Here is a 15,371-nt window from a genome sequence, read left to right as displayed (position 1 = left end):
ATTTTATTTTAATGTTATATTCGAATATACGGTATGAATATTATTAAGTACCTATAAGATATATCACCACTACATTAGATTTTTTGGTTGATATGATATTGAATACCAACGTTACTGACATAAAACTTTACTTAAATAGTAGAAATATTAAATATTTTATACATTTAAAATTGAACTGTTAAGTTTAAGGTTTAAGGTTTAAAATTTAAAAATTAGTATCTGGCTAAATTTATTAAAATTACAAAAATTGAAAATTTTACTGTATAGAATTTTTTGATACCTAAAATTTGAATATCGGTTACAAAATTATTCATAAGTTTAAATAATAATAATAATAATAAAAAAAAAAAAATACCAAAAAGAGGGACATCATTTTTAATTATGACCATTTGAAACTCAAATTTTAATAACATAGCGTATTTATTCGTACAATATCTATTTAATCTCAAACAATTTTTACTATTTTGTATTTTTTAGTAAAAAAATTACTGTATAGTTACTTGAAATTACCTTCAAATTTTAATATTAACGCCCCATGATAAATTTATCAAAATAAAAATTTAGTTTTAATTTAAAAAATATATTTGTAGGGACTTAAAACATTTATGATTATAAATTCATATTATTCTTGTGATTAAATATTAGTAATAAAATAACATTGAATTTAAATGTAATATGTCTATTACGGTGATCTATTTTATACTTAACTTGTTTTTTGGTTAAAATGTATTTCCTCCTGCTGTATGTTTAATGAATTAAATACTTACGGTCTTTGTCTGTACATGTTCGTTTCTATATGTCTAATGTTTAGTTTTTGTAAAAGAAAATACGCTTAACACTTCAACGTTATCTCTGTTTTATAAACGTATTACTTAATGAATTAATTTTATTGATTTCAAATACAAATGTATAGTTTTATTTATGACCCTATTATAAATATTTAAGTCGATGATATTATCTATGGTTTTTCTTCAATTTTATTTAAAAAATATATAAATTATTTAATTTCAAATACATTTAATTGCCAATTAGCTTTAAAAAACAGAAAACGAATATGTATATTAATAGGGACTAAAAAAAAATAATACCTTCTATAATTATTCCAAATATTTTTTATAATTAGCTCGTTTTTTTAATGTAGTTAGTCGATTACTTTGAGGTTTACTACATTTTTTTTCAGTATGTATTCAAAATCATTATAGTTTTATATTAATTTACTTTGATCTAGATGTAATGTGACAAAATATTATGATTAACTGTTAGGTTCTTCATAGTTTAGATGTTTTTATTCTTATCGTAATATTATTATTGTATTTCTTCCGCAATTATATAGCTAGGAACCATATATAATAAATATTATAAAATATATTTTAGTATGTATTTGTATATTACATAGGTATTTTAATACAATAAGTATATAAATCGTAACAAATAATTATTGGATGATAATAATATATTTTGAATTCAGTTAACTGACAAATAAATTAAGCACCTGCTTACATTCAAAATAAGTATAAGTTAAAAAATTAAATAAGCAACATGTACTGGTAATTTTCTTAAGATTATAGTTAATTTTTTTTTTATCTAAATGCATTTTAAGTATGAGTTCATAGTTAATTATGAAAGTGATGTATTTCATAACATATAAATACAATTAATGTCAAGGACAGACGATATGTGGTGAAGTATTAACCACTGATTTCAACTTCATGTTTAGGTACTATTATACTAGTTGAAGTATCTCAACCAGAACTTACTCAAAAATCTATTTTTATAATTTTTGAACTCTTTAATAATACATTTTGTCTATGTCATGTCTCCTTATTTTTATCAAACTACTAGAACTATAAATATCAAAACGTGTAGAAGATATTAATTTTAAATTATTATAGGTACATAATATTACATATTGTCCTTGACTATAGTACAATATTGTATAAAAAAACTAGTTAGGTACATGTCTTATGTCTTGTGTTTATATATATATATATATATATCAAAAAATTAACAATAATATTATAATTCGTATAAATTTAAATCGATGTTTAGTGTTTGAGAAATATAACTTTATACTTTATAATTATAATTTGCACAGGATAAAAACCTTTGGAATTGTATTCTTTTATATTCATTCTTCGTAGTAGTATTTATTACAGACAAGTTATATCTTTAAAACGAGGTGATAATTTGAGAAATTCCAAAACATGATTTAACATTTTAGGAAATTGTTACAGATGGAGACATTATACAATTTCTATTAAAATGGTCATTGCAAAATCACAGGATTCGGGGATTAGGAATTATTAGCTAGGTATTTTTACCAAAAAGTATTATTTGTGAAATGTAGTTTTGTGAAATTTTAACGTAACACTTGTTTTATAAATTTATATGTTGTTGAGTATTCTTGGTTATACTCCGATATATTTTATATCTTTCTGGCATTAAGTCTAGACTATAATCGCCTACAAACACTTGTCAATTCGTCATATATCTCAGCGACTGTGTTTGATACTTTAACACTAATAAATTAAAGAACAATGGTAAACTAATTTGGTAAAATAGGAATTGATTGGCTGTTTGATCTCCGCGATGATTTTTATTCATCTTTAATGTACGTTTGCGATGGTTTAACTTACTTATTGGCCACAAAGATGTCACGTTGAGACAATATGCGTTCGATTCCCAAGAATAGTTGTCTATTGCGAGATACAGGAACTATAGTCTCAACAATGTGACACCAACCATAATTTGTCAACAAGATATTGTTCCAGTAGATGAGAGTGACTTCCGGTCGATGGGTTACTGTTTTATTTCGGAACTAATTATTACTCGTGAAAATAATAATAAGTTATAAGTATACATCTTAGAAAATTACAGTTTTAATGTTCTAATCAACGTATACATTTAAATTCTAAATTATTCAATTACATGAATAAATTAATATTAACTGTCGATATCAATATTTTATTTGCAAGTGATTTGTGTGAGTAGATTTTAATTTTACATTTATTATGGTATCATGGTAAAACAAACTCCAACTTTTATTTATTATGGGCAAGTAACATCTACAGAATATTTTTTTAAATGTATAGTTACTAAACTTATAGATTTGATCATACACCAGTGACTTAAGAAATTATTACATTTTAATACAGCCATATTTTAATGACAAACAATAGAATATAGTATTATTTTAATTGATGACTGGTAAACAATGAGATGTAATTGCGTTTTTTTTGATTCTACTATATACGTACTTATTCTAGTTATGATTCACTAAAAAAAAAATAGATTGTACATCACACAATCATTGTTGTGTTACAGAGTGATAAACAATATTTTTTAGTATTGAAGTATTGGTATTATTTAGATTAATATGAAACGAAAAATTCAGTCACCCACATTCGTATAATTCAAATCATCATACAAAGAAACACAAGAATACTTTTAGAATTTATGAATATCTTTTAATCTTAACTAAATTAAATAACTTTTAATTACCATACTTTATAAATAATAAAATTAAACTTTTTTTTTAATAATAATATCTGGTGAATTGCGTTGTGTTAATTACCACGTATACATGAGTTAGATGTGAAGTGCAAAGATAATATAATATTATGTTAGTTATATGGTATATATATAGTATCGTTCATAACTGAAACGAGTTAGTACTCTACTACACAGTACAGTGACTAAGTTAGTTAAACGTATTGTGTCCAAAACAACGATTTTAACAATGGACTCTTTAATACGAGAAGAATTGCCAGAAATTGTGAACAGTGGCGCATTCGGGAAGAATCTAAAATATGTATCATTTGATATAAATGAGGATTACGTTGGACAGAATCAATACAAGTCAACAGTGGTATTCGGTACAGTTAATACTTCTGACGGTTCAAAATTTAATGTCGTGATCAAATTAAAACTTCGAGATGAGGCACTGTGTTTAAAATACAAAATCCACTTTCATTTCAATAACGAAATTATTATGTATGAAAATATTATACCATTTTTATTTGAATCCCACCGATCACTAAATGGAATCGAAGACTGGCCATCATTATGTCGATATTTTTACGGTCGTAATAAATGTGGTGATTTGTTCGATAGAGATTTAATAATATTGGAAAACGTTGATTATCAGGGATTTCGATCGAGCAAAAAACACCCACTCGTTGACTATGATCATGTTGTATCTGCATTACGAGCATTAGCAAAGTGAGTTAACACAATAATATTTTAATATTTATTATAAAAATAAACTAAAGGACTATAAAACTAAAAATAATTTGATCATCTAAATATATATATATATATATATAACCTTTTTATAAATGTACTTTAGTAACTTATACCTTATATCAATATCTCTCTATAGTTATTTCAATCGCGTGAAATAAATATTATGCGTATATTTTAGATAAAGGCCGTAAGACAGTGTGATTTTATGACGGCACTCGTAAAACACGGCTGATATTTAAATACGAAAGCAATTTATTGTCCGACAAAAATGTTTAGACCACCAAAATTATTTTTTTCTAAAGCACTTTTTTTTCATACATCAAAAAATAGATTTTACAATTAATTTTATAGTCCTTTAAATTGTTTATAAATGTATTGAAGTTTGAAAGTTAATCATTAAACTATAACTGCTTGAGAATTTGTAAATTGAAAATTAAGCTAACAAAATAACATTTTTTTAATCGTTTGGATAGGTCTAATTACAAACTTATTTTATAAATAAAGGGAAGATAAGATTTTTAAACAATATTAAAAACAATATGATTTAACGTCAAGTCACATAACATTTTTATGATTTGTTTTACTTTAAGGTTTCATGGGTTGTCATACACAGCGAAACACAAAGATCCTGTCAGGTTACAAAAAATCATCATGGATCTCTGTGAAACTCAATTTGACGAAGATGGGCAGTGGATATTTAAAAACGATGCGTTTAGGAGATTTGGTAAGAGAGGAATCGACCGGCTGCTTGAACGAAATGGCGACCTTTATCGGGACAACGAGCACTTAAAACGATTTAACAAGATTAACGATAATATAGCCCAGTCACTAAAACGTGCGTTTGAACCACAAGAACCTTTTTCTGTTGTGTGCCACGGGGACTTCAACGTGAACAATGTGTTGTTTCGTTATGACGAAACGGGCCTTCCAATCGACGTGCTGTTATTCGACTTTGGAACACCTCGCTACGGGTCACCGGCGTTAGATATATCGTTTTTATTGTATATGAACACGACCCAAGACCTGCGAGAAAGTCATTGGGACGATCTGTTGAACGAATATTGCTTGACTTTGGCGAAGTCTGTACCCTCAGGGGTCCGCGTCCCAAACAGGATTGAATTGGACTCTGAAATAGCCAGGTGTGCCATTTATGGGTTCGCAAATGCGTCATTTTTTTTACCTCATCAGTTAAACTCTAAAGTGATATGCGATGAGGATATGACCGAAGAAGGAGTTGTTCAGTGGTTATTAAAAATGGGTGGTGACATTGGAACGGAACGAGTTGCTGATATGGTCCAACACATCGTCGACATGAAATTCACGAACGTGTGACGTAGTAAACATTTTTTAAATTGTTTTGTACTGATCTATCATAACTATATAACTTAATGTTTGCTTTATTGTTCACTTAAATTACAACACTATGCACATGTTTTATTATTTAGTTTTAAATAATAATATGAATATTTGTATTAACTTGTTTTAAAATATATATAAAGAATACTATGTTATTTGAAATTAATAATTTTAGTAAGGATTAGAAAAAAAGTGTACAATAAATATTCCAGTAAGGAAATAGGGAGTAAAGGTACAAACACATCCAAAATTAAATTATTAATGTTTACCTACTTTAAAAATTGAAAAATAACAACAAGTTAATCAATGATAAATGATAAAAATGAATAATGAAATGTGTATTAATAATCACAAGTAATTAAAATATGTAGTAATGTCGAACTAATAATATCTCATGCGTGTGAAAAAAATATGTAAACCAACCTTACGTATGTATAATAATATATCAACCTTGAAATCTTAAATGCAGGAAAATGAAATGTGTTATGCACAAAATGCACACAAATATACTGAATGAAGACACATACAAAAGTTAAAACACAATTAAAAAGAAAAGGGTCTCCAGGTCGTGGATTCACTATTTATGTGAAAAACAGGTCTTGTATTTGAATTAATTTTATTTCAATTTCTAAAAAATATACTATATTATATATTTTTTTTAAGTATACAAAAAAATTCAATTATTATTTATGAAATGCTTGTTATAACGTCTTAATTAATCCACTTTTTTGGATTTTTCTATTTAGGGAAAAATTATAAAGGAAAATTTATTAGTATTTAAAAAAATAGATTCATTAATCAGATAAAAACTTATTAATTATAGATCCTAATATTAAGAATGAAGTTATTAAAGAAATAGATTTATCTTATTTTAAGGTATTGTTATACTATCTGATTGTAATTTGGACTTATTTTATCGTTATACCTATATGATTACACTGCGTTTAAAGTTCAATATGTTATTTGATAACTATAAGTAAGCATATATAATTGAAAATCAATATATAAAATATAATTTAAATGCATAACTGCATAAGTAACAATAGTTATAATATTATAATAATAGTGTTCCACTAATCATCCAATGCACAGCATAACGGTACCCATTTAGTTGAACATTTTAAACTGACATCTTTGAAGGTATAAATTTTACCTTTTTCTAATATAATTCTTAACATTTGTTATTTTGTCTATTTTAACTATTAAAACATCTCACTATGATCAAGTGGCTAAGACTTCTAGTCTCTATATCGACAATTGTATTAAATATGGTTAGTGTAAAATTAATTAATTTAAATAGAATTGTTGTGCTTTTTATGGTTCTCAGTATTCATTACATAAACGCATATTATATGTTCACGTACAAAATCCGATTTGACATATTATGACGAAGAAAAGTCTTCGAGAGACAAGATTACAGTGTTCTCTCGATAAAAATAAACCATATGCACAGATCTCTACCAATCGTGATTTTAGAGCAATTGCGTGAGTTATTTGGGTTGTGTTTTTAAAAAAAAAAAACTCAATGTCCTCACTAAAATAACCACACCGGTCGGCCGCAATCCGAACAATCAGATTTCCAAGCGCAATATCGTCGGAAATGCCTGCAAAGTTACCGATGTAACGCGTGCAAATAGAAGTCACTGATGTGCGTGTGCTCGAGTGATAACCTCGGATAACACTAGGTAAGTTTATTACGATAACAATAACAATATTATAATAACAGGTATTAACAATTAACTCGTATCGAAATAATATATATATATTGTAATATAGCGTAATCGCCGTGATTCAACAACAACTACACTAATTGCACGGGACGGCAAGGTCCTAGGTGCGATTCACCAGTACCAACCTCGACGACACGCACACGCCAGTCAGTGCCAGTCCGACTGCGCGGACACGACGAACAAGACCGGTAGTCGACGCGCGGACGACACGACGACCGAAGCTCTCCGAACGCGATGACGTCGAAGGAGGACGAAACGATCGAGGACATGGTGGCGGCCGGAGCGTTCGGGACGGACAGCCGGGTGGTGTCGTTCAAAGTGGAAGGATTGCACACCGAACCTGACCAATTCGCCACTTGCGTGGTGTACGGCGTGGCCACCGTGGACGACCGCGACGGCCGACGGCGCGACCATCGGCTGGTGATGAAATACAAACAACCGACGGCCGAGTTGCGGCAACTCTGCAACAACGACAGGCAGTTCTACAACGAGATCCTGTTCTACGAACGGATCGCGCCGTTCCTGCTGGACCGCGGCTCTCGGCGGGACGGCGCCGGGACGCCGCCGAAGCTCTGCCGTTACTTGTACGGGCGCAACGGTTGCGGCGAAGACGGGCACCGGGACGTGGTCGTCTTGGGAAACGCCACCGCCGACGGCGAATACCGGGCGGCGGCGACCGGCCACAAGTTGAGTTTGGATTTCGATCACCTGGTCGTGGCACTCAGGACTTTGGCAAAGTGAGTGATCAAAACGTGTAAATAATTATTGTAACACATTGAGTTACGCTTTGGTTAGCTTAACTTTGGTGCAGGTCGTTTTGATTCTATTAACTGATTTATTCTATAAAACATTGATTACAATACATTACACGTACGATTTGGTTAGGGATTTTTATTTTGAATTCTAATAAACGGTTAGGTTATATAGGGTATAAACTAGTGATCAAATTAGGCCGAAAGTTATGTAATTATTCGGCTAGAGTCGAACGCATTACGTTTCAGCGATAGACTACGTTTATAGTTTCGTCCGACCTTCGTTTTTTTTTTTTTTTTTTTTTTTATCGTATTATACTGACGGTACAAACGGTATGGAAATATAAATGTAAATTATCTAATATCATATCAAAAATGCTGATATTTGGTTCCAGCACTTTGGTAGGTACACTATGAAATCGGTTACTTATACGCGTTTGTTCTATATTTAGATTTACCTATCGGTGATAGTAATAAAATTAATATTTCAATTGTAAATCGAAAGATCAAAAGGTGTACTTCGTGTTCCAGCGCGTTTGAAGATTTTAAATTAACGATAACAATATATTATCATAGTATATGATATAACAATAATGTTACAAATGTTTGAGCCAGAATAAAAACTATAATAATAATAAAAAAAAAAAAATGTTGATACTTTATATCATTATATAATTATTTATATATTGTACGGGTATTTACTAATTGCTAATGATAGGACCTATAATATATTATAATACGAGTATATTATTGACATGAGTAACCACTAACCATCTAATACATTTGTTTAGTTTTATAAAAATACTACGTTGCCTATTGTTTTTGTTATTATCATCATTATTTAATCAGAATTGTGTAAGATATTCTCTAGCAACCATTATGTTGCCATAGTTACATAGTTAATAATCGTATGATATGATTCGATGTTTTTCCGTGCAGCGAAGAAAACAACAAATAGTTTAGTTTGTAAATAATACTATATAAAAGTATGAACAAAACTGTATGAATATATTATTTATATTTTATTAAGACTTATGTAGTATTATTGTATCTCTTTACAGTATTTATTTTAATATTAGTTGTCCCCGAGCACTTAACTTCTTTTATGATTCAATCTTTGTTTAATCCATAATTCAATACTCAGTGTAACTAATAATATTCAAAACTTTTTTTAAAAAAAAGAGTATCATATAGTTTATATTCAAATTATGAAACGTGACACTAAAATGCTTATTATTTAATAGTAAATCAAAAATATTAATTTAATACTGAAATAGTAGAAAAAATTCGACATTTACTTATTCATGGTGGTTAGCTTAGTATACAAATAAGGCTGTATTATTTTATAACAGTCAAAGAAAATTCGTTATCTTATCGGTAAATGAGTTAATGATTGTCGATGCGATATCAGACAATTATCCAAATAGTTGAATAACGAACATCGAAACCACGAGAGTAGGTACAAAGTCCAAAAAAAAAGTTTTCGTTTACAATATTAGACACTTATTTCATCTCATCTCAAATTTAATACTTTTATAATAAACTTTTTTTTTAATTTAACGAATAAATTTATTATTCGTAAAACAACAGTCCTTTAAATCAGACAATTCAAAAAAAAAAAAAACAAATAAATAAATTTACAATAACAAAAAAAATATTTTCCCTGCCATTTTCTTATACAAAAAAGAATATTTCACTAAACTCAATAATACAAAAAAAAAAACAAAAAAATAGATTGGATATCACATATGAAATGTACATCAGCTTATCTGGAATTGTACCTATCTCAGTAGGAAATATTATTCAACAACATTCAGAATCAGCCGTCTTACACTCATATTAAGTCTAAAATGTCTATATTTATATTTCTTTAATTATTTTATTATTATACTAGACAACTATTTTTTTTTTTTTATTTCAAGTATAATTAATATATTTTACTTAAATATTTTAATTTAAAAATAGTTTTTATATAAAACAGAATCGTGTATTTATTATACAGTATTATTTTATATTAAAATTAAATGATAAAATACTACTAATTTCGTATGGTTTATAATACGCAAATTAAAAATAAAATAACAACCTACGTAAATGTACAGAAACTTTAATTGCATACACCTACTACTAACGGGCGTTAAGTGTTAAAATTGAAACTCAAAGTTAAGGCTAAGGTTTAAAAATTGAAGTTTTTATTAAACAAATTAACAAAGTTCAACAATTTGTAAAGAAATACCCAATATATTATTCTTCAGAGACCTGACAAGCTGAATTTATTTGTAATAGTTTTTAACTGGTCTTTCAGTATTTTTTTTTTGTTTTGTATCTGATATTAGCTGGTTCATTCCCCAAGAAAATAAAATACATTAATTTTTACGAATGTATAAAACTGTAAATGGTTTACAACAATAAAAAAAAATAAAAATAAAATAAATGTAATAATAATTATTATTATAACTCTGTTAACAGATTTCACGGACTTTCGTATAGGGCCAAGCGAGAAGACTCGATAAAATTTAAGGAGATAATCGATGAAGTGAAAGATACGTCATGGTCCGAAAACGGCGAATGGATTTTCCAATCTTCCGTACTCAAAGGATTGTTTGCATTGGCTTTGAATTGGCTAAAAGAACGTCACGTCGAAAGTGGTGGTAGTGACTACGACAAGAACGTGGTCAAGTGGATACGACAGTTCGAGTCAGAAATGATGGATGAACCTATAGAAAAGTTGAAGCACATCTCAGCTCCAACCGAACCACTGGCCGTGCTATGCCATGGCGACTTCAATCGAAACAACATACTGTTCCGGTACGACGACAGCGGTCGTCCAGTGGACGCACTTCCGTACGACATGGCGACCATCCGGTACGGATCGCCGGCCATAGACCTGTCGTTTATATTGTATTTGAATGCGGACCGCCAGACTCGAAACGATCATTGGGACGCGTTGCTGGACGTGTACTGCGCGACGCTGGCCGAGGAAGCCGGTGACGTGTCCGTGCCGAATCGCAATCAGATCGATGCTGAAATGCTCGAATGCGGATTCTCAGGTCTGGTGCACGTGTCGTTCTTTGCTCGCGTTATGTTAGAGGAAAACCTAATGCCAGACAGCAGTTCTTTTGTCGATGCCGATGAATCGAAATTTTTAGAGATATTGTCCTCAAATGGCGGTAACTTGGCCACCGAATGGGTTGCCGACGCTCTTCATCATTTTGTCCGTTTCAAGTATGCCAGGACACCCATACTACCACCAATAAAGTCGACACATAAATTGAAATATCACGAATAATAAAATAAATCATTATAATTACTGCGAATGTCGAGAAACTTTTTTATTTTTTGTTTTGTTTTCCCCGAGAAAAGTGCTTGGAACATTTCAATCGCGGGTTTTTAATCAAAAATAAATTTACTATTGTTTTTATTTGGTTACAAACGGTTTTGGGAAGGCTTCTAGTAGTCATGAAAGTTGAACGACATTGAAGAGAAAAGACTTCCGCTTTTCAATTTGTGTGCGTGTTCGCATTTACACGAAATGCACCAATTTTTTACTTCAGTCAAGTATATTCACGAACTCAAAAGTTTCTTCTGGTTTTTCTCATAAACTAAATGTATGTTCATAGTTTCAATATGGCCAATGGAGATTAGAAAATATTAACAAATATTAAAACTATATCATTATTTGTGTTATTTTGTCTGTTTAATTAAACTTTTTAATATAAAATTAAATTATAAGAAATAAGAATGTTTAAACTCTTTAATTATTACTCTACATAAGTAAAGAAACTAGTTATGTAAGGCATTAATGAAAAATGTATACAAATCATCCTTTTAATAAGGACTGAGCTAACTGCATCTTCAATTACAATACTTTCTTTGGCAATCCCAATTTGTGAGTATTATTTTTCACGTTATTTTCTTTTACGCGTCTACATATATAATGTTATGATTAGTATTTAAAATACCCGTACAAGTTCATAATTTAGTAAAAAAAAGTAGGTAATGTATATTCTAAATATTTTTACAATATTTAATTCAAAAAAAAATTATGTAATGTAGTAGTGTAAGTTTTACAATACATTATTAATTATGAAAAAATAACAAGTGATAATAAATTGTAATACTTCAACAAATGCAGTAAAATACAAGAACGTTTATACTTTAGAAGTAAATTATATCGTATTATGATAAATTAGTAGTAGTAGATAACGTGATAAGAAAAAATACAAAATATACATTTAAAAATGATCGTTGACGTTTCACGTATTATTATAAATAATCCAATAATTATGTTTGTCTTACAAAATGCCTAGATATTACTCCTTAAAACGCACCAAGAGTCAATGTCTGGCACATTTAGATTTTAAGGAACATTGTATAGGCAACTACTTTCCCGTCAGTATTTTTAATCTGTACCGAACCTGAAAAAAAAGGTAATAGCTACCAAGAATATTATACAGAGGTTTACAGTAATGTATCCATTAAAAAATAAAACAAAAAAAAAAAAAATGAATCTGTATTATATTTAATAATTTAATTTAATAATATTATTATAATTTTAATTTATGATATTTAGTTAGTTTTTAAAATTTGTTCATATCATTAGAATAATAATAAATAATATATTTTAAGTGTTGCATTCCTAATAAAATCATTAATAATTATATATTTTTAGATACTAGTGTACTAACTACTGTTAAATTAGACTTAAACGCAATATGCATTAGAAACAAGGCGTATGACAATAAAAAGGGATTAATAAATATAAAATGTTGAAAAAAAAATATAAACACATAGGGTTCTAGAAAATTATTAATATACTATTGATTTTTTTCTAAATAATAATATAGATTTATATCATTATAATTTACTATAGCACTCATTGTTGTTTTTATTTGAAATCAGTTATACTAATTTCAATACATCATATTATACCTAAAGTGTTTATCTTTTTGAACATATATTAAACATAAATATTTTTATCTCGAAAACATGTAATTGGTTAATTTTATATCCCACTAATCGTTATTACCATACAAACACGAATTGTAAATGAAGTGTGAAGATAATATAGGTATAAAATTATAATTTAATCTATCATCCTTATTATCGAAAACTTAATACTAATTAGTCAGTAATTATATAAGAAGTAAGATAGTTGTATAATGTACAAATTATTGCGAGTAAAATAATCATTATAAAAATGGATAGTTTATTACGGGAAGAATTGCCTGAAATTGTTAGTAATGGCGCGTTTGGAAAAAACCTCAAATATGTTTCGTTTGAATTGAACCAGGATCACATGGGACAGGATCAGTACATGTCCACAGTGTTATTTGGTACAGTGACAACATCTGATGAATCACAATTTCATGTCGTGACAAAATTTAAACTAAGAAGCGAGAAGTTAAGACATATGTTTAAAATCGACTTTCAATTTAACAACGAAATTATTATGTATGAAACAATTATACCATTTCTATTTGAATGCCACCGATCATTAAATGGAGTAGAAGACTTGCCATTATTACCTAAATTTTTTTACGGTCGTAATAAAGGTGGTGAATTTTTCGAAAGAGATTTAATAATGGTGGAGAACGTTAATCCTCTGGGATTCAAATTGAGCGAAGCACGCATGTTCCTCGACTATGATCATCTTATAACTGCATTACAAGCGTTAGCAAAGTGAGTTAACATAATAATATATAATATTTTAATATAAAAACAAATCAAATTGTATGTAAAATATATGTAGAAATTAAAAAGTTTGTCGTTATACCATGAGCTGTGATTAGTGTTATTTGTGAATTTGAAATAAACTAACAAAATAAATTTTTTTTAATCATTTGAATAGATCTAACTATAAATTATTACAATCAATAAAGGGGAAGATGAAATTTTGAAACAGTACTAAAAATAACGCCAAGTCAGATAATATTTAATGAATTTATTTTACTTTTAGGTTTCATGGGTTGTCATATATAGCGAAGCACAAAGATCCTGACACTTTACAAAAATTCGTCATGAACATTCGGGATACTCAGTTTGACGATAATGGAGAGTGGTTACTAAAGAACAACTCACTTAAAAGATTCGCCACACGAGGGATCAACCGGCTGCTTGAACGAAGCGGTGACCTTTATCGGGACAACGAGCACTTACAACGATTTCAGAAGCTCATCGATGATGGAGATAATTTACTGAGGCGTACGCTCAAACCACGCGAACCGTTTTCTGTCGTTTGTCACGGCGACTTTAACCGAAACAATATGTTTTTTCGTTATGATGAGGCGGGAATTCCAGTCGACGTGCTGCTCTTCGACTTTGGAACCTCTCGTTACGGGTCGCCGGCGTTAGATCTTTCGTTTTTCTTATATATGAACACGACGCAAGACATGCGTGAAAGACGGTGGGACGATCTATTGAACGAATACTGCTCGGTTTTGGCAAAATCGGTACCATCCGGAGTCCTCGTTTCGAACAGGGCCAAACTGGACTCTGAGATGGCTGCGTGCGCTATTTTTGGCTTTGCACACGCGTCGTTTTTTTTACCTTGCCAGATTCAACCTTCTTCTATAAATCCGGATTTGGACAATGAAGTACGTATTAAAATGATGCTACAGAGGGGTGGCGACTATGGAACGGAAATTGTTGCTGACCTAGTCCAGCACATTGTCGACATGGGATACACGAATGTGTGACGTGGTTATCGGCTTCTCGAATAATTAATCGATATTGATCACCATAATATTGTTTTCTTTAGCTTTAACAGTATTATATAAGTACCATAAGTATTTTTTTAAATTATTCAAAAATTTAAAATAATGTGTATTACTAATATTTGTATCGTATTTTGTATAAATAACTTTCATATACGCCATCTATTTGGCTCGATAGGATTTACATCATCATTGTATTTCTTTGAAAAAAAAGTACCCATGTTTAATACTTTTGAATGATAATTTAATTATTTCACGTATTATATAATAATAAATATTTTACATGATGTGTACAAGTTTAAATATTACTGATCAGTGATCACACATGAAAAACTGTGTTAGAGTTCTTAATTGAAATTATAACTCTATTCTTTAGTAGTTTAATTTTATTTAAATATAGATTTTAGTTTTTATGCAATGTGTATCATTAGCTATTATTTAGTATTAATTTTTGACTCATCTCAATAACATATTTAAACAAATTAAATTGACAAAAAACTTATAAACAATTTTACAATTACAATTTAAAAAATATTCCGGCTAGTTTACCTTATTATTATTTTAAAGGGTTA

At 29.2% G+C, this 15,371-nt stretch overlaps 3 protein-coding genes across 3 annotated transcripts; all 3 read left to right on the top strand.

Annotated features, from left to right (window-relative positions):
- The first annotated feature begins 3,657 nt into the window (after positions 1-3,657).
- Positions 3,658-5,756, top strand: LOC114127212 (uncharacterized). The gene is made up of 2 exons (XM_050197763.1): positions 3,658-4,221; positions 4,836-5,756. Exons 1-2 carry the CDS (start codon positions 3,740-3,742, stop codon positions 5,575-5,577), a joined length of 1,224 nt encoding a protein of 407 aa, XP_050053720.1. The 5' UTR covers positions 3,658-3,739; the 3' UTR covers positions 5,578-5,756.
- A 1,149-nt stretch (positions 5,757-6,905) lies between these two features.
- On the top strand, positions 6,906-11,400 carry LOC114127214 (uncharacterized). Its single transcript, XM_027991394.2, has 3 exons — positions 6,906-7,286; positions 7,378-8,068; positions 10,553-11,400. The coding sequence occupies exons 2-3, from the start codon at positions 7,566-7,568 to the stop codon at positions 11,370-11,372; spliced, it is 1,323 nt and encodes a 440-aa protein (XP_027847195.2). The 5' UTR covers positions 6,906-7,286; positions 7,378-7,565; the 3' UTR covers positions 11,373-11,400.
- A 1,766-nt stretch (positions 11,401-13,166) lies between these two features.
- Positions 13,167-15,217, top strand: LOC114127210 (uncharacterized). Its single transcript, XM_027991391.2, has 2 exons — positions 13,167-13,765; positions 14,043-15,217. Exons 1-2 carry the CDS (start codon positions 13,284-13,286, stop codon positions 14,779-14,781), a joined length of 1,221 nt encoding a protein of 406 aa, XP_027847192.2. The 5' UTR covers positions 13,167-13,283; the 3' UTR covers positions 14,782-15,217.
- The last annotated feature ends 154 nt before the right edge of the window (positions 15,218-15,371 follow it).

This window comes from Aphis gossypii, chromosome 1 (assembly GCF_020184175.1).
Source record: "Aphis gossypii isolate Hap1 chromosome 1, ASM2018417v2, whole genome shotgun sequence".
Lineage (NCBI taxonomy): Eukaryota > Metazoa > Arthropoda > Insecta > Hemiptera > Aphididae > Aphis > Aphis gossypii.
The sequence above is the reverse complement of the archived record's forward strand: the minus strand, read 5'-3'. Positions and strand labels throughout refer to the sequence as shown.

Bases quoted from the DNA above. Each gene is read 5' to 3' on its own strand.
- LOC114127212 (XM_050197763.1), top strand. From the start codon at position 3,740: ATGGACTCTTTAATACGAGAAGAATTGCCAGAAATTGTGAACAGTGGC. The intron at 4,222-4,835 runs GTGAGTTAACAC...TTTTACTTTAAG, and splicing joins GCATTACGAGCATTAGCAAA to GTTTCATGGGTTGTCATACA.
- LOC114127214 (XM_027991394.2), top strand. From the start codon at position 7,566: ATGACGTCGAAGGAGGACGAAACGATCGAGGACATGGTGGCGGCCGGA. The intron at 8,069-10,552 runs GTGAGTGATCAA...CTCTGTTAACAG, and splicing joins GCACTCAGGACTTTGGCAAA to ATTTCACGGACTTTCGTATA.
- LOC114127210 (XM_027991391.2), top strand. From the start codon at position 13,284: ATGGATAGTTTATTACGGGAAGAATTGCCTGAAATTGTTAGTAATGGC. The intron at 13,766-14,042 runs GTGAGTTAACAT...TTTTACTTTTAG, and splicing joins GCATTACAAGCGTTAGCAAA to GTTTCATGGGTTGTCATATA.